The sequence below is a fragment of the Hemitrygon akajei genome, chromosome 2 (assembly GCF_048418815.1).
Source record: "Hemitrygon akajei chromosome 2, sHemAka1.3, whole genome shotgun sequence".
In the NCBI taxonomy this organism is placed as follows: domain Eukaryota; kingdom Metazoa; phylum Chordata; class Chondrichthyes; order Myliobatiformes; family Dasyatidae; genus Hemitrygon; species Hemitrygon akajei.
The window spans coordinates 36,206,939-36,227,708 of record NC_133125.1 but is presented as its reverse complement, the minus strand read 5'-3'; the positions used below and the strand labels follow the sequence as shown (position 1 = coordinate 36,227,708).

At 36.6% G+C, this 20,770-nt stretch overlaps 1 protein-coding gene across 6 annotated transcripts in view; it reads left to right on the top strand.

Moving 5' to 3' along the window:
• Positions 1–20,770, top strand: part of LOC140740719 (protein prune homolog 2-like) — a 323,553-nt gene that overhangs the window by 74,658 nt on the left and 228,125 nt on the right. For all 6 annotated transcript variants that reach the window (XM_073070219.1, XM_073070202.1, XM_073070196.1 and 3 more), the window contains exon 6: positions 5,325–5,419. In XM_073070219.1, the coding sequence (XP_072926320.1) occupies positions 5,325–5,419 (95 nt within the window). The remainder of the gene's footprint in view (positions 1–5,324; positions 5,420–20,770) is intronic.

The window sequence follows — 20,770 nt, the reverse complement described above, 5'->3', positions numbered from 1 at the left end:
CCGTCAGGCCCCGGGGACTTATCCGTCCTAATGTATTTTAATAACTCCAACACCTCCTCTCCTTAATATCAACACGCTCCAGAACATCAACCTCACTCATATTGTCCTCACCGTCATCAAGTTCCCTCTCAGTGGTGAATACTGAAGAGAAGTATTCATTGAGGACCTCGCTCACTTCCACAGCCTCCAGGCACATCTTCCCACTTTTATCTCTAATCAGTCCTACCTTCACTCCTGTCATCCTTTTGTTCTTCACATAATTGAAGAATGCCTTGGGGTTTTCCTTTACCCTACTCGCCAAGGCCTTCTCATGCCCCCTTCTTGCTCTTCTCAGCCCCTTCTTAAGCTTCTTTCTTGCTAATATTATGAATGTACCACAGTTCTGAGGGGCCGAAGGGTGCGGGGGTAGCCCCCTCCTTTGTGAGAATCGCAAGATCACTATTGAGTCAATTCAGGAGACACAGGAAATGAGAGAAAGACATGCAGAATCCACAAAAGGGTTAGAATGTGTCCTGGCCTCCGAAAGGCGGACCCATTGATGCCGGCTATTGTCTCTTGGAGATGGTCTTGTGTATTGCATCCTGGACGATGCAATCAAAGCCCCAGGCAATGAACCAAGGAGGAGGTTGGGGGAGGGATTGCATCATCCCCAACCTGATTGACACCTGAGACCCTGTGAGTCAGGATAAAAAGAGGGTCTGTGGGAACAGCCCCTCAGACGCACCAGAAGAAATGCTAGCGATCCCGTAATAGCGAAAGCCGGTGGAAGGCCAAGTGCGTCCGCTTCCATTTGCCCGGAATCGGTGACCTTTGCCACGGAAAAACGGTTTTTAGCTAACAACGGGGAACTCAACTCTCAACGACTCTCGAAGGATTGACATCATAAACAGAATGGGCAAGTTTTATCCCGTTTCTCTCTCTCTCCAACAATTGCCACACAGAGTCCCCAACGGCTGCAGCCTGTATGAACTGAACGAACTATATATTTTCATCGGACAATTCATTATCCCCTAGACAACGATACAGCTTATTTCTTATTGATTATTATTATACCCGCGCTTTTAGATTTAGTATTGACGACGTATATTTGTGTGTTTGCATTGATATTATTTTTGTGTATTTCTATCAATAAATACTGTTAAAAATAGTACCATCAGACTTCAACGGACCTCTCTATCTTTGCTGGTAAGTGACCCAGTTACGGGGTACGTAACACTACCCTATATTCCTCAATAGACCCATCTGATCCTTGCTTCCAAAACCTCATGTATGCTGCCTTTTTCCACCTGACTAGATTTTCCACTTCACTTGTCACCCATAGTTCCTTCACCCTACCATTCTTTATCTTCCTCACCGGGACAAATTTATCCCTAACATCCTGCAAGAGATCCTTAAACATCGACCATATGTCCATAGTACATTTCCCTGCAAAAACATCATCCCAATTCACACCTGCAAGTTCTAGCCTTATAGCCTCATAATTTGCCCTCATAATATGAAAGAATTCACCCTGCAGTTTGAGAGAGAGAAGCTAAAGTCAGATGTATCAGTATTACAGTGGAATAAATGGATTTACAGAGGCATGAAATAGGAGCTGGCCAAAGTTGATAGGAAGTGACACTAGCAGGGATGATGGCCAAAACAGCTGTGGTTCGAGTTTCTGGGAGCAATTTGGAAAGCATAGGATAGATACATCTCAAAGATGAAGAAGTAATCTAAAGGGAGTATGTGGCAACCATGGCTGACAAGAGAAGTCAAAGAGAGCAAAAAAAACATGAGAGGGCATGCACTATCACAAAAAATAGTGAAGTTAGAGGATTGGGAAGCTCTTAAAAACCAACAGAGGCAATTACAAAAGCCATAAGGAGAGAAAAGATGAAATATGAAGGTAAGCTAGCCAATAAAATAAAAATGGATATCAAGTTTTATTAAGATGAGTAAAAGAGGTGAAAGTGGATATCAGACCATTGGAAAATCATGCTGGAGGTGTAGTAATGAGGGACAAAGAAATGGCAGGTAAACTTAATAAGTACTTTGTATCAGTCTTCACTGTGGAAGACACTAGTAGTGTTCCAGAAATTCAAGTGTATCTTGGGCAGAAGTGAGTGTAGTTGTTATTACTAAGGGGAGGGTGTTTTGGAAGCTGAAAGGTCTGAAGGTAGATAAGTCGCCTAGACCAGATGGACTACACCTCAGAGTTTTGAAAGAGATAGTTGAAGGTATTGTTCAGGCATCAGCAATGATCTTCCAAGAATCTCTAGATTCTGGAATGGTTTCGGAGGACTGGAAAATTGCAAATGTCACTACTTTCTTTAAAAAGGGAGGGAAGCAGAAGAAAGGAAATTATAGGCCAATTAGCTTGACTTCAGTGGTTGGGAAGATGCTGGAGTCCATTATTAAGGATGAGGTTTTGGGTACTTGGAGACACATAACAAAATAGTCAAAGTCAGCATGGTTCTCTTCAGGAAAAATAAGAGACATAAGAAAGTCAGTGGATGTTGTATACTTGGATTTTCAGAAGGCCTTTGACAAGGTGCCATACATGAGGGTACTTAAAAAGACAAGAGTCCATGGTATTACAGGAAAGATACTAGCATGGACAGGTATGGGGAAAAGAGTGGGAATAAAGGGATTTTTTTCTGGCTGGCTGCTCGTGACTAGTGGTGTTCAGCCGAAGTTAGTGCTGGGACTGCTTATTTTCACTTTGTATATCAATAATTAGGGTGATGGAATCGATGATTTTGTGGCTAAATCTGTGGATGACACAAAGATCAGTGGAGAGGCAGTTTGTATTGAGGAAGCAGGGAGTCTGCAGAAGGACTTGGACTGATTGGGAGATTGGGCAAAGAAGTAGCAAGTAGAATACAGTGTAGTGAGGTGTATGGTCATGCAGTTCAGTGGAATGAATAACATCATAGATTATTTAGAAATAGAGAGAAAATTCAAAAGTCATAGGTGGGAAGGGAATCCTTGTGCAGGATTCCCTAAAGGTTAACTTGCAGGTTGAGTCTGTGGTAAGGAAGGAGAGGACCAGAATACGGGAGCAAGGATGTAATGCTGAGTCTTTATAAGGCATTGGTGAGGCCACACTTGCAGTATTATGAGCAATTTTAGGCATCTTATCTAAGAAAAGATGTGCTGATATTGGAGAGAGTCTACAGGAGGTTCACGAGAATGATTTAGGAATGAAAGGGTTAATATGGGCATTTGATGGCTCTGTGCCTGTCGAGGCTGGACTTTTAAAGAAAGGTGGGAGATCTTATTGAAGCCTATTCAGTATAGAAAGGCCTAGATAGAGTGCATAGAGAGAAGCTGCTTCCTTTCTTGGGTGAGTCTAGGATGAAAGAGCACTGCTTCAAATTAAGTAAATGTCTTTTTAGAACAGAGATGAAGATGAATTTCGTAGGACAGTGTAGTGAATCTCTGGCATTCATTGTCACAGATGATTGGGGAAGCCAAGCCATTGGGTATTTTTAAAGCAGAGATTGATAGTTTCTTGATTAGTCAGGTTGTCAAAGGTTACTGGGAGAAGGTAGGAGAATGGGAATTAGAGGGATAACCAATTAGTCATGATGGAATATACAGACTCAATGGGCTGAATGGCCTAATTTTGCTTCCGTGTGTTATGGGCTTATTACCAGTAAAACTATTTTTTGATATCAGAATAGCGGTTACAGAAAGTCTTAAGTAACAGACTAACTCCTGTTTACAGAATAAAATAATTATCAAATACCTAACAGTAAAACCACTTTTCTATTACAACAATAGAACATAATTCATAAAGTTACTGAAACATGACCATCAACACTGATGCATTCCATTTTCTCTACCAAGGCTTTGTCTGTGGTTCTCTCAATCCATATGCCTATTTACAAGTTATTAGCCCTTACTATTCTTTCCCATGGAACAGGGAGTTTTGAGCTGTGATTTGAACAAGGGCCAATGTAATTTGCATAGGATCAGAACAGAATTGGTATTACAGTCATTATTTGCACTTGACTTAAAATATACCCACTCACTTCTTGTAATACTAGGCCTTTGTCTTATCCTCATGCCAAATATGAAAAATTTCTGAACTTTTGCAAAATTTTAATATAATGAAAAGTTTATTTCATCATTTATATATTTTTTTTACTTATGAAAATATGATATTGCATATTATGAGTATGAATCTTTCAAAGAGCTATCCCCTTTCCTGCTGTTTATCTGCTGTATCCTTATGAGCATTCTTTATACATTTAATCCATTTTCATGCAGCATGCTGCATTTAAAAAGAAATCCGATCTCCTACAATTTGCTAAGTTTAAGTAATAAATGGTCACTTGGGAAGAAGAACTATATGTACTTTTGTTGCATATTTTCACTGAATAGCACACACTTGCATGCAAAGCTGTATGAAAATAAAATAATTTGTTGTAAGAAATAATATTCATGTAATGACTTGAAGTAATAAATGGCATGAATGTTTAGCACCCTGGTGAATAATAAATCGTAGATGTTATTGTAAAACACCCAGTGACTGGGGTATTACTGCCTCTGCCCAAGAGTACCATGTGAAGCCAGCAGATCTGTAGGAACAACTCCACTTATGGACAGTGGAAAGTCTGAATATCACCATGGAGAAACTGCACCCTCAGAACTCCCTGTTCAAGTTTACTTTCCGGCAGAATTCTATCCACAACTTTGCCAGGCATCAATATTATTAGGGTTTAAAACTTTTAAGAAGATAATGAAGAATTTATAATTGTGTAAAATACTTGTACTCTCAATGTTAACAGAAATACTTAAAAAAAAAACAAATTTAAGTAACTAAAAGCTTTAAGCAAAACACAATCAACGAAACAAAATTACTGTATACTTTCCTCTCAATCCTGCAACCCCAATTGAATTATGCAGTTGGTGAGCATGTAGAGGTCTGAGCTGGCAGACGGTTTGAGAGATGATTTCTCTGGCATCATTGATTTGTGTATTGAACGCATGCTAGTGAAATCAAAGAAATGTAGATGCTGGAAATCTGAATTAAATATAGAAAATTTTGGAAATGCTCAGCAATCATTTCCTGGGGTTGTTTCATTTGTTCAGTTAAGTACTGCTGGCATTTACCAGAGAAATCCAATATTCCTTTTGCTTGCTTGGCATTACTTACTGCTGCAAATGAATTTTAAGCAACAGACAACTTTACTAATTCTATTTTAAGCAATAAATAAAATTTCAAAGCAATTTAAATGCTGGTTCCTGTGAAATATAATAGCCAACAGCAATATAAATGATTATTCATAGGGTGTGTAAAGAAAATATTAACTTTTTTTGTGCCTTTGTTTTAGGTTTAACTACTGAACAGATTTTGCTAAAAGATCTAAAGGAACTGTCGGAAGGAGATACAAAGCTCGCTATTAGTACTGTGTACATGACCCTCGAGGTGAGTGAATTTCTGGGAAAACTGGATATAATTCAACAACAGCAATATGCAGGGTGGTCCATTCCATCACATTTTATGTTTACTTTTGATATTACAAACAACATTCACAGCACAGTTTGAATGATGTTACCACTTCTTTACAGACATAAATGCTTAATTGTGGACTGATTTGCATAATGCATATTAATAACTTTCTTAATGAAGTGTGATCCATCATGTTTTTGAATATCACAAATGAAATATTACATTCTTTCATTCTGAGAGGCGTGTCACTGTGTGATGGCTCATAGGAATTCCTTAATATAGAACTGAGCAGGATGTTTTCAATTCTCTGGATCAATCCATGACTTAGCTGTCAGGAGCAGAATGCATTTAAAGTCCGGATATCAGCCATGAAAACTATGAATTAAAAAATCTTTAATGCACTTTATTAAATATCATGGGTCAACCATGCATAGCCCTGTAGAAAAAAATCTTTGTTCAATGCGGCTGTGTATTCTCTCTGCTTTTTCATTTGATAGTTCGTTTACTGTAGCACGTTTCATGTTATGTGGCTGACACCAATTAATTCATATGTATTTTTTCTGCAGTATGGTTTTCATTTATTCTACTGCACTTCCTTTGGTAATTAGGTGTGACTGGTCGTTTTACTGAGATTCATTATTTTCTTTGAAAATATGAGTTTTTTTATTTTCTATACTGAGAATTATTCATAAAATTATAGACTACTTGCAAAATTAGGACTGTGAATTTTGAGAATGGAATTTAGCTAATGGATAGAAAGATATATATCACCTAAACAATCTTACCAAGCATCTTGTGATCCAAAAGGTTTTCAAGGAGTGCTGGATAGTATAAGAATGTTTAAGAAAAGTTTGCTTTAGTTACCATTCTCATTCAATGCTAACTTGCTGAAGTCTGCTATTTTTTTGGAAGAAGGACTGCAGGAAAATAAACTGAAATAAAATCCTACAAACCATTGATCACCAAATAGTAGCTTCATCCAACTCATCAGCTTTGCACTGTTTGACATTAGTAGATATAAACTAAATTATAACTTCCCTTGTTGTTAATCCTAACACCAATCACTTGACAAAGGGTCTCGGCCCGAAACGTCGACAGCGCTTCTCCCTATAGACGCTGCCTAGCCTGCTGAGTTCTACCAGCATTTTGTGTGTGTTGTTTCACTTTGAATAATGGTCATTTTGTCCTCCATTTGACATCTTCTCTGTTTCTCCCACCCAATAACTACTTTCTCAGTTCTGTGAATCATTTGTTTTATTCCATTGGTTCCAAATATTTTAATAATCTATGCACGTTTTCCATTTGCTGATGGTATAGATTAATTCTGCTGCATGTGACTAGTACCTTATACAAAAATAATTGCAGATCTTTCTGATTTTATACGAAGTAGCATTAAAATTCCTTTTGCTGATTTGATATCAAGGTGTATTACTGAGTGTTGGATTTTGTAATATTTTTTCCCACATTTCTCCATTAATCTCATATATCATAATTTATTTGGTTATTTTATATACAACTTCATTCTATTTAGCTAAATTACCACATCTGACATATTTCTGGGTTTTAAGTTGCTTATAACTAGCATCTTGATAATCTCATTTATTTTATTATTTATAAATTTATAGGTCAAGAAGCAACCAATATTTACTTTGTTCATTTTTGAAATATTTGATCAGTGAGGGTTGGGGTGCAATGCTCCAATTCTCCGTTGCCTTTTCAAACCTCAGCCATAATTCACTTAGCATGTTCTGCCTTGAATATCATATTTGCTCATTCTGTTCCCAACTGGCTCTCTATTAAATAAAAGCATTAGCAAAATATTTTCATAATTCAAGCAATAGAGCCTTATTTTGTTACCCTTGCTGTCGTTTGCAGTACGATATAGCACTAAAAGGAATATATCCTGCCCCCGATGTTCTGTTTACATTCTTAGTCACTGCATCAAAGAGGCTACAACAGTGGTCCAAATGATAATCTGTTCATGTGTGAATATGTGGTTAGGACTTTGGAGGACCTTGAACAAGGAGAAGTACACAAAGATAAGGCATGAGTGTTACTAAAATGCAGGAAATATTGTGGTTGTGCAAGCAACCAGATGCTCAAGAATGTTGCACTGATTGCAAAGAAATTATATCAAAGATTCTGTCAGTAAGTGGAAACAGGATTATGAAAATGGCATTGCACTTGCTTGATGGTGAATCAAACGATGTTATGCTGAATTCACTTCACAGCTCTTGAGTTTAAAAGCAAAACTGCCACTTAGGTTTAAGTATTGTGAAATAAGCAGTAACAAGCAACTGTTTCCTTAATATAGAATGATTATATGATATATATATATATACAATGTCTGAAATACATCTTGTTTGATGAACTTCAATAAAAAAATAAATTACAAAAAAAAGAATAATCCTTTTATTGGTTCACCAGTTAGACTTCTGAAAGATATTTTTGAAAATGGTGTGAAAATAATTATGAACATTATTAATATGCACTCCATTAATTGCATATCTTCTTACATTAATAGGCCTGTATTCAATATGTACAATTGACAGTACTGTACCCTAAATAAGTAGGTATATCTTGCATTTACTGCTTAATCTTAGTTCTGAATGTAGTATGCTGAAACCAAGCTTAGTGGGGAGATTCTATTGTTCTTAAAGTCATTTTAACTTGGGACTTGTTTTGTTTTTGCGTGGATGGTTAAAAATAGTAGGAATCATTAGGTATTTGCCATGTGGAGGCTAATTATTTTGTGAGAGGAAACTGTGTTGGGAACTCTGGAGAATAGTACTTGGGATAAAAGTGATAGGCAGAGAGCAGTTGTTCAGCATGATTGCATTGGTGGATAGGTAGCAAAATTGCTTATGAAATTGTTATACTCTATTTTGTGGATTGCATGGGGAAAATATACAATGAGAAAATTAAACTATTCTGGCTGTAGAGTTTGCTAAAGTTTTTGGATTGTCTGTGCATATGATATAATAACATTCAACTATCAATAGGGAAATTAAACTGCATGCATTATATGTTTTGACATCACTTGCACAAAATTCATTCTTGTAAATGCAGTCTGTACTGCTTTTTATGGGTAATACCGCTTGATGTGAATTTTTGATGCGTTTTAATCTAGAACGGTGAAAGGTCTCCAAGACCTAATTTACTTTGTAATCAGTGATAGAGCAAATTCAAGATCACGTTTAATTGTCATTCAATCATCCACGTGTATACAGTTAAATGAGACATCATTTCTTTGGGGCCAAGGTAGAAAATGCAGTAAATGCAGTCACATACATCATATAAAGTTACAATGGCAGATACAGTCACAGGTAACATTAGTACCTTCAGTGGAATGGCCTGAAGATTGATAGTTCATGGGATATTGTCCTGCAGCCACGTTTCTGCAAGAATAAGAACACAGCAGTTTCTTATCTCCCGCAGCCGCCGAGAAAGGCAATCCCGCTTGGCTTCCAGGGGGTGAACACCAGAGAGCAGTACCAACAGGAGAGACAGCCTGTTAGGGGCCAGCTCGCAACACATGGATTCCAATGCACTTGTCGCATCTCTGTTTCCTCCCACACCACCTCCCCTGAGTGGCCGTAACAAGTGATGCTATGGCATTAGGGTTTGGTCTGGACAACAACCAAGGCCACATAGCTCCCCCACCATAGATCTCACCAATAAACTGAAGTTACTGTCCATTACATCTTAAAATTAGAGATTCTCTGAAGGAAGGAGGCACATGTTATTTTTGGAATAGTGTTGAGTTTTGTAACCAAGTTTACTTTAAACTTAACATATACATGCCAACTGAAGTTGAACTCGTAAACGTTTGTGAAGTGCCCAATGCTTTTCAAGTTAGACTGAAGCTAAATTTTATTACTGTATTTACTTACTTGTGGAAGGGAATGTTTTGAAGAAGTAAATGCATAATATGTAGTTATAAGATCATCACTTATGGTTGAACAAGAACTTTGTGCCTTAGTCTGGGAATATGTCTACTGTGCCAATATTGACATAGGATGATCTAGTGTGATTTTCACCACATTTCACAAAATACTCAGTACTTCATCTACCGGCTGTTCCTTTCTGCCTCTGATGTCAACGTAGATCTGATTTAGGGAAATGCGTCAATCAGATTCTGTAAATCTTACAGAAACACAATAAGTAGCAAGCTAATGCTGCTTTTAGATTACCAATGTGCTAAGATGATACAGTTGTTTTACTCAAGGATGCTAATTAGTTCAAAAATTTAGAAGTTGTTTATCAAGCATATTCATACTGTCTCAATCAAAATTCAAATCCATTGTAAACATTACCTTCCATTGATTCTTCTGTGATGATATTAGGAATAAGTATAGAAAACTCATAGTAATTATATTTTAGTGAAATTGTCAAATGTCTTGCAATTTGGTTAACTTTGTGAAAATAGCCAGATTTATCAATGTACTAGTACATAGGTATGTAGTGTGTAGTGTAGGCCGCCGTTAGTCTCGATAGACCATGGATTTGTTTCCCTTGGAAAGTTTCCAGGGCGCAAACCTGGGCAAGTTTTTTTAATGGAAGACCGGCAGTTGCTCAAGCTGCAAGTCTCCCCTCTCCACGCCACTGATGTTGTTCGAGGGAAGGGCATTAGGACCCATACAGCTTGGCACCGGTGTCGTCGCAGGGCAATGTGTGGTTAAGTGCCTTGCTCAAGGACACACACAACCTCAGCCAAGGCTCGAACTAGCGACCTTCAGATCACTAGACAAACGCCTTTACCACTTGGCCACGCGCCAACAGTATTTAGGTACTCAGAATTTCAAAGCCTTGTTTCAGCTGGCCTATATATATCTTTGTTTCTGAGCTTTTAACTCTAATTAAGAAAGGGTAGTATAATGATTGTTGTGTATTTCATATTTAGCAATATGGCTAAGACCAGAAGTGAATGGCAAATTCATTAAAATGAAATTGGACATTTGCTTGGCTGTTGCAATCGTTCTACAAAATGAGTTTGAAAGGCATTTCAAAGATACTAAACTGAAGCCTGTGCATATTCAACTAAGAACTTATACCGGAGAAAAAATAACTCCTGTGGGAATGACATTTATAACAGTGAAATCCAACAACTACTAAGCCAGACTGGGCTTGTACAAGGTAAAATCAGGACGGCCAGCATTGTGGGGTTGTGAGTGGCTAAGACAACTACAACTTGAGACCCATCTGCTATTGACATGCTACATCGCCTGCTATAGAGTCAACTGGAAGCAAGTTAAGAAAGGTACTGGATGATGCCACAAATATCTCCATGCTGTACACCTTGAACTGTTGCCCAACAGAGGGCAAACAGGCATTGGTGCCAACCTCTGCATTTGTTTGGAAAGCATATTGGACCAAGGAAGGACCATGCTGCTCAGAGGAAGTGTGAAAGTTTACAAAAGCAGTGGTCCAACTATAACAATTTCTGTAGGCAACATGTCTGAGAAAGATTCTGATACATTAATCAGGAAGTTACTTGTGCAAAGTGGCTTGGTTTTAAGCCGGGAGAGAGTTCAGGGAGTTTCAGGAAAGCTGCAAATATTTGGCTTTTGTGAGTATCAAGAACTAGAATCTACCCTGCATGCATGAATTTCAAGTGGGAGACACAAAGCTGTTTGTAGAATTAGATGCAAAGACCAAAGCCCAAATGGATGAATGGAAGACCAAAAAGAATCAAGTCAATGGAGCTATGGAAACAGAATTTGTCAGATGATGTGGATGATCTAACAATGAAGAGCGATCAGATTGTAAAGGGAGCTATAGAAGGATTAATTCAGTGAACTAAATGCACTTTCCCAAGATCAAGATGCAATTTCTAGAAAGAAGAAAAGGGAAAAAAGAGAAAGGCATGAAAGAGTGAAGGAATATGAGAAAGAAAAAGAGCGGGATTGGGACAGTGAGCGAGACCGTGATAGGGATCAAATGAGAAGCAAGGATTGAAGTAGATCCAGAAGGAAAAGCTGAGAAACGGAGAAGTGTGTCCAGAGCTGTCAGAACCACTTCCTGCAGTTTCAGAGTCAACTCCTATGACCATCAAGGAGGAGGCCTCTGTACCTGAGATTGTTTTCACAGTCACACATCACACCTCCCTTGTCAGGAGAGAGGTTATCCTGCAAGAGTAAGGAATCTTCCACAATCATTAAATCTGTAGACTGAATGGAACAATTTAAAATTTACTATACTTGTATTATATAGCATACTACATATATAGTTGAGGTACATTCTATATTGAGTTGGAGTTTATAGCTAAGCAGGGAGGAATGTTGTGTATTTAATATTTAAGTAATATTTGAGTAATATTGTAAATGTATTGTTTGATTAAGCATTCTTGTTCATTTAAATAATTGATAGTGGGTTATATGTAAATAACTTAAGTAACTTAATAAGTAACTTAAGATGTAATGGACAGTAAGTGCAATGCATACATTATGACACCACCAGGTGATACGTGTGCACCTTGCTTAAAATAAAATTAAGTTAGACTCACATTTCAGGTTCCTGTCTTTTCCTTCTAATCAGTTTAATGTTTGGGAGTTACAAATAACAATGGTATGGCATAACATTATTCTGGTTTCTGGTTTGAAATTAATGGCTTTTACAAGTTGTTATTGGACATGGATTTTATCTTGCTTAAAGATCAATGAGACCTCAGAATTTAAAAAAAAGAATTTGAAAATACAAGTGGAATTTGGCACATCTTGGTGGCCAGGTCTCTCTGCGAGAATTGCTGCCTATAGTTCCGTCCATGAAAATTTGGAAGGTCAATCTCCCTGGCTTTTGCATGAACTATCAAATAGAGTTGATATAGTTAACTTTTTTTAAAAAAAAAAGTTAGCTAATGAAGTTATAATAGTCCCATTTATAATTATTTAACTTGATGATAATAAATTGGTTTACAGTGTCCTTAATCTTTCGAGGAGCATTTATTTTAAAATCAATTCATTAATAGTATTCATAAAATTAGAATTAACTGAAATTTGAATAGTTCTCTTTATAATTTTACTTCACTGATCCATATGTAAGCTAATGGACCTAAGTTTATGGCAAACAATAAACAGCTAAATAAACAACAACATTATAGACTGTTAAAAGTAGGTAGTTCTCAGTGGCATTAAAAAAATCTACAAATAAGTGAATCCAATCTCTGGCATAACTTGCCAGGAATCTGCTGAAAACATGTCCCAGTGTTTTAGAGAACCAAGGCACTCATTTTTACATACATACTCTGGACTTTTGGAGGCATGCTGCATAGCCGAGGGGAGGCCATTAGAAATTAATATTAAATAAATCACCAAGGGGTCCTTCCGCAACCCAAATCTTAAAGCCACATAGTGTGCTACTAATGGGCTTAAATGGTTTGAAGTGGATTTGTTTCATGGATGTCATTTACATTATGTATATATTTATTTATGACTTTTTAATTGTGGCTGGAAATAAATGTTAGCAGATATTGTGTTCCCCTTTGCTGAATACATACTGTATGCTAAATCAATCAGTTCCAATTAATCTTGAGCGTACAATGCAGTGTGAGACTAATTCGGATAGGGTCTAATATTATGAAAAAATATTCTTTTGTGATGAAAGGGGAATTATTTAGATACTTCATAGTCAAGTGCTCTGCCAGTTTATTTATCATTAATGGGCAATAGTATTGCTGCTTTTGGAAGCAATTAATAATTTGATATCTCACAAAAAGAAAACCTTGAAAGAATGATAAAGTGATTCTTCATTTCTTTGCCTTCATTTTTTATTATGCATCATTGAATATTATTTTGCTCTTTATTTTTGTTTATAAATGTATATACCTCATGTCATAAAGTAATCATATAGGATATTTCTTTAGAACTTTAGATAATATATTCTAAATTTGAAATGATGCATTATAATGGATCCTAGTTCCATTATATACTTCATCTTGTATACTTCGGTAAAAAAAAATCCATTCATTTGATAGAATAGTGGTCTGTTTCATAGATGAATCACACTTAATATCTGGACATAATATTCATGTATGTAGGAAACACAAAATGGAGAGGAATATCTCCTATTAACAGAGCTTATCTTGCCAATTACCCAGATTTGATTTTAGTTTTGTTCAAAGATAAAGCCAGTAGCAGTTTTCATTTTATTTTGTAACTAATTTTATAAGATTTCCATGATACAAAGGTCTTTGCGTTCTACTCAATGCATGCTTAATTTATATTAGAAATGATTCCAATGGAAATTGTTTTAAAATGGCCAGGTGGATTTTTAATAAAGATATGTTGGGTTTCTGTTCTTTGGAGATTGTTTAATACATTTGTTCATTGTGGGGGGAAAAAGGCACACAATTAGAAACTGGAAGCTTTGCTCTTTTTTTTTGGTGTTGTATAATAAACAGTAGGTTATTTGTTTCCTTCGAATTGAAAATGATCAGGCAGCTAGATGATATGACATTAGCTCATAAGCTGCTGTGGGTGTTCCATACACTGTGAGACTAATGCGTTTATCTATCTAAAAGTTATGCAAGTTTTATTTATCTCTCATACTGTCAAAAGTGATGTCTTAATACTTTCACTGGGATTTGATGTCTTTTTTTTTTGCAGTAATTTATTTCATGCCTGTTGTTGTACAGATGTTGTATCAGCAGGATTTTCTTTCTTTACATTTTATCTGTTACTGTTTAACCCTTAAAATTCTAGTCATGGAATTTGCTATAAATGTATTTTTCATATTGTACGTTACAGTATATAGTTTCGAGCCAACATTAAGTCGCATTTTAATCATTACATAATGTAAGTTGCCCAACAGAAGATTTCAATTGGACATGTGAAAAGTGCGTGAAGTCTATTCATATCATGTTGTTTTGTGTGCCTCTGACATTAGAAATAGAGGTTTATGTTATTTCCTGATCATACATGCCCATAAAATTGACTAGTATTTAAAAAATATATATATTTATAGCATCTTACATGAAGTTGTCTTGTGAACAAAGTAAATATTATATACTTTTATTGGATAATTGTGGGCTTTGATAGTTGGTTGGTTCTGGGACTCATATGAAATGTATTCTCTGCCTTACTGTGAAGCGGTTTGGACTTTGCAAGCGTCAATGAATTACAGATGCCAGCCATTCATCATATTTGCTTTACCACAGACTTTCCCTAGGCTTTTGCATTGGAACTTTGAATTAGAAGGCCATTCACAGAGTTGCCTCTCAGATCGAGGAGTGGGTGAATAGGGAAAATAAGTATATATTTCCTTAACCATTAAAGGTGAGGAGTCCTTAATCAGCAGCACAGTATCTAAAAAAAGGAAAATCTATATCAAAGCATGTACAGAAAGTAACAATGAGAGACAAAAAAGGCAGAATTAGACTATGAAAAATAAAGATTTTTTACATTTTTGTTTTATTTGTATCTCTAAAATTTGAAGAACATAGACCCCACAGTTTTACAAGTAAAGTTACAGTGCTTGAAGGGTGGTTCTTTAGTTAATAATTACCATGCTGTTCAAAGTCCCATGTAACACTGGAATAAATTTTTAGGCGAGTTGTGTGGATTAGTTCAGCAATTGTATTTGATTAGTTTGATGGTGGGTCTTGGTCTGAATGACAAGTACAGTGATGTTTCTGGCAAAGCAAGGTAATTCCAAACAGTAGGTTCTGAGTTTCTAAATATAACTTATCACTTGATATTTGTGATTAGTGACTATCTAATCATTAAATCTAGATGACACTTCACCACGGGCCTGTTATATGTTGCTAAAATATATATAAATAATTTCTTCCATACTCTGTGGCTTTCAAATTTTAATTGTGACATTATCAATTTGTTCATAGTTATTTTGACAATGATTTTTGATCAGTTTGTATATGGTCTTGCAATATATTCCTCACAACTGCAGTAAACTACAGTTGGAACTTCTTAAAATTACAGCAGAACTTCCTTTTAACATGGGAAATATCTCAAACTAGAAATACTGGAAACACTCATTAGATTTGGCAGCATCTGCAAAAAGCGACAAAGTTGACATTTTAGTTCTAGACACTCTCAGAACTAAAGTTGAGAGAAAGCAAGTTAGCTATGATTTGCAGACTATGTTGAGGAGAGATGGGTAGGATTGGATGAAGTTAGGGTTGCCTCCATGAGGTCACCTGGTTGAAAGATTAATGGGGGTGATAGTACTTGGAGTATTGTGTGCAGTTTTGGGCTCCTTATTTTAGAAAGGATATATTGACATTGGAGAGGCTTCAGAGAAGATTCATGAGAATGATTCCAGGAACTGTATGAGGAACATCTGGCAGCTCTTGGGCTGTATTCCCTGGAGTTCAGGAGAATGAGGGGGATCTCATAGAAGCATTCAGAATGTTAAAAGGCCTGATCAGATTAGATATAACAAAGTTACTTCCCATGGTAGGGGAGTCTAGGACAAGAGGGCATGACTTCGGGATTGAAGGACGTCCATTTAGAACAGAGATGCGGAGAAATTACTTTAGATAGAGGGTGGTAAATCTGTGGAATTTGTTGCCACGAGTGGCTGTGGAGGCCAAGTCTTTGGGTGCATTTAAGGCAGAGGTAGATAGGTTCTTGATTAGCCAGGGCATCAAAGGGTATGGGGAGAAGGCAGGGGAGTGGGGATGACTGGAAGAATTGGATCAGTCATAATTGAATGGTGGAGCAGACTTGATGGGCTGAATGGCCTACTTCTGCTCCTATATCTTATGGTCCTATGGTCTTATAGTGAGACAAAGTGAACGAAAGCTGTGAAATGAGGACATTATTGGATGAGAACATAAACAGGATCTTACAAGTTGCAAGGTTCAGTGTAGTGGAACACGTGTAGCAGGTCAGGCTTTGCAAATGGAGAGAGAAAAGCTGAGCCAGTAACACAGATGAATGACTTACCACAGAAGTGACCAGGCTTGATACACTTAGATAAAAATGTCAAACTTGAGTGAAAGTCCAAAAATCGACATGCCCAGATGAAAGATGCAATGCTGTTGCTCAGTTTTATGTTCAGCCACGTATTTCAAGGCAGTAAGACAACAATTCAGAGTGGGAAAAGGATGAAGAATTCAAATGGTAAGCAACAGGGTGCTCTGATTTGCCTCTGAAAGTATTCTGCAAAGTGATCCCACAATCTGGGTTTAGCTTCTCGAATTTTGAGTAGAACATGTATGCACCAATTGCAGTGCAGTGCAGGAAGGAGTATAAATTAGACAGCAAATGAGTGCATATATTATACATGTATATAAAATTGTAGAATCAATAGAAATATTTAGTGCTAAGCACCTGTTCAAGAATAATTATCACAGTAGAGGAAGGAGACGTTGGCAGAGATGATCTGAAAACCACCATCTTTAGGAGTATGGCATTTCTTCAGTACTATACTAAAGTATCCGTCTAGATAAGTTGTTGTGATTGCATCTAAGAGATTGTCTTCCAATTCTGATACTTCAGATGTGTTTTGGCTTTGTTTGTATCTTTGTCAGAGGCTGGAGTAATAAATTTTAATTATAGATGTTTAGAATTATGAAGGGATATTCATTAATCATCTCAGGAAAATCAACAATTTCTTCAGCAATCTCTGGTTTACTAACATTGCATTATCAGGGTTTTTGGACATCCAGATATTATTACCTTGAGTATTGACCCTGACATCCTAAATATTACTTCCTAATACCACAAAAATGCAGCAACACATTAACAAGATTTGTAGGCTCTGATAATTTTTCCATTCACTCCTAACATATCCACCATATTTTTGATATTGCAAGATGCCACTCAGCAGTTACTAAGGAGCTCTGAATATACATATCTAAGCTGTGTGCTCAGTAACTGTTGTATCTAAATGTATCTGAGATGGTTGGGAAGTCTGATGTTTGTGGAAGTCCACAATTTTAGCTGGAGGCATTCTGCACAAACTTGATTATTCTGTTATCTGTCCTGTTAACTTTATCCTCATGTAGCTGAAATCCAGATCAAATTTCCAAGCCTTATATGCAGTGAAAATGGAAACTAAATCATTTTTCTGGTTTACCACTGAGAAATGAATATTCTGGACTCTTTGGCATGCGACACCAGCTGCGATATAATCTTCTCCTTCTATTCAGAAGAAGGAAAAGGCAATGACATACTTTAATCAAATGCATCAAACAGTGAGTATCTAGTGGTAGGGGTCAAGTTTGTCATTCATTATAGATAACACTGCATGTGGTGGCCTTCTCTTTCCAGACCATTGTGGAGTCAAACTTTTATTTGAACTGAATGCCCTATAATATGCATATAGAAAACCTTATTATATTGCAGTTATAAATAAAAGATGAATTGAAGGGGAATGTGGATCTTTCATAAGCTTTCTGTAAAAATATTGTTCCGTAGATATTAAAATTAAACAAATGTTAATATCTGTTGAATATGTTGAAATGTAACCTGTTCTCTAATGGAGCACAAGGGAATATGAAAAACTAGGAGGACACTTGCAGTCAAGGTACTGCTGAACAGGATGCTTTCTAAATGTTAGCTGCTGAGAACTGAAATATAATATCACTGATTTTATGTAAAAAACAAACTCTGTTTACTAATTTACTTATGTTTTATAATTTACTATGCTTAGAGGTGGGAAAATAATTGAAGATGTTTTAAGAGTAGGTTGGTAAACATTTTGTTTATTTGAGTTGTGTAATGGTGGGTTAGGATGCAGGGTCAGGTGGGGGCATTGTTGAGAACAGTGGCTTTGGTAAACTGGAGAAACTGTGAGTGTAGCATTACGTTGATCTCCTAGTGATGCTTGAAGATGAAAACAAAATCCTGCCTACTTTCATTGCCTCGAATCTTTACATACATAAGCTTTCTGGGTTTGTTTAAATGTCAGTGCCCTCTTTGCCATCTACATCAATGCCTGGTGTTGTGGGCAACTGTTAAGTTGTATCAGCCATTCAGCATTCCGAAAGGCAAATAGCTGCAAGTACTTATTATGGAGCTATTTCCAGCATTTCCCTGATATTATAATAGACAATTCACACTTGAATTATGATAGAAGACAATGCCAAATGTGATGAACTGATTGGAAACTTTGGCTACAGTCCTTGAATCTGCTAAATCCTGTGGAGGGCCCTGGTATGTTTCATAGAAAATCAATGCTCATGGCTGCTTCAAAAATTGAAGAGCAGGCCACCATTCACATTGATATAAGAGATGTAAAGTTAATTCACAAACATAAATTAAATGATACCTTGCTTTGGCTGATAGAATTCTTGGATCTGAAATACAAATGTTCCCGATTCAGGCCTACCTTTGGGATTGAGGGCAAAGTTGATTTTTCTTTATAAATTCTTCAATTAAGAGATTAAACTGAGCCCCTTTCTGGTTATAGTGAATATTAAAGATTTTGTCCTCTTAACTGTATTCACGTGAATTTGGTGCAGGCTAGAAAATCATTGTTGCAGTCATGAAAATAAATAAAATAAAAAGTGCATTCCACAAGAACTTTTCTAAAAGGCATAAAAGGATGCTATGAAAATGATTTTTTCCCTTTCCTAGCTGCATTGCTGTGGTTTAATGCTGAAACCAGTTATTTATCTCTGGAATTTTGCTTTAGGTCCAGCAGTCCTAATTGTTGAATTTTATTATACTCCATTTCACATTATTTTATGGAAATTAATATTACTTTCATATGCATTTATAATACATCAGCACTGAGCAATACACTCATGTACCCTGTGACATCATGTTTGACAATACCACAGTTCACTGTTGCATCTCACACTAAAGCCCCTTTAATCTTGATCCAATCTGTTGATGTCTTCCTCATAGTCTTCCCTAGTCCTGTGAGAAACTCCTGATATTAGGTAACTTGATGAATGTACTTGCAAGAAAAAAATGTTAAAAGCAAATATTTTGGAGCAGGTAGAAAATTTTCAGTTTCAGGAATGTAGACGTTAATTTGGCCAGTGTGAAAAATATCTCAGAGATTTTCGGATGTGGATGTAACAAAAGGTTCTTTGTTGACATTTTTAATAAAATATTCAACAGCAAAATAATATTGCCCACTTTGGGTTAAACTTTTCACAGAAGAAAAAACAACACAAAATAGAAAATAAATTTCCTTTAATAACTTGAGTTGAAGGCAGTGGTCAATTCAAGTGCAAATACAACATGCAAAAGATCAGTTTTGTGAAAAGGATGTAAGTGCAAGTGCAGCCAATTGTCTTGATAGATTGAGCCTTCTGAAATTCTGATCCTCACACGTCAATGAATCATAGTTGTGAAAGGCCTAGTTCCAGTGTCCTTCATGATGCTTGTATAGATTTGGTAAATTATTAATCTTTTGTCCTCTATTTCTACTGCATTGTGACACAGCTTTAGCATACCTTCAGGATTACAGTTCCACCTTCCCTTCACTAGATAGCCAGAGTTTTGCCCATAAGAGCTGCTAGTTTTTTGTTACCTCACAGTAAGTATTAATCATCATGATCCAAGATGCATATTTATTTTAAATTGAAATCCTTTCCTTTCATTAAACTGGTCCCTTACATTTTCTTCCAGGTGCTACTGTGAACAGTAATTAATTTTTTCACCCTGCTACGTAGTGCCTGAGTGATTAAGATGTGAACATTTATTGCTTGCAGGGTAATCTAGTAAACTTCCATCACTGTGGGAAGTCCTTATCAATCATAAAAGTTTTGACATTTCATCTGTAAAAATGATGGCTTTGAAAAGCTACTTCCTCTGCAGAGCATTATGAGTAAAGTCACAACAATTTAGAAATGCGTAGGTGACTAGAGTGAAGTAGACATCTGGAGCTTCGAGACAGGGAGTGGGTGTGTGGAGAGGGGGTGGAGAAAGTTGTAAGAGTATCTCTCCCTTGTAGCAGCTAAAGATTTCTATTAAGATGGAGTGACGTCTACAAAAGAAATCTTTTAAAAAAAACTGTTAATAAGGGAATAGTCAATAAATAAATCAGTGCTTACACTAATTATTAGTGTTCTGACCCAAATATCTTTTTCACTTGTTATCTACCATTGTAAATGGGTAGGGACAAGTACATCCAACAACATGACTCATACCTATGACTCTACTACAGTACAGCATTAGGGCATTGGCAATGGGTGCAGCACCTGTAGATTCCCTTCTCAGCCAGACACCATCCTCATCTGGAAAGATGCAGCTAATCTTTTGTTGCTGGGTCCATAGTCCTGAAGCTCACCACCCAGCAGCATTGTGGAAGTACCCAAACTTGTTTATTGTCCATCCACAACAGTGGATGTTGACTGACATGTAAATCCATACTGATGTTGCTAATTGCTGCTTTTGAATTGGTGTCAGC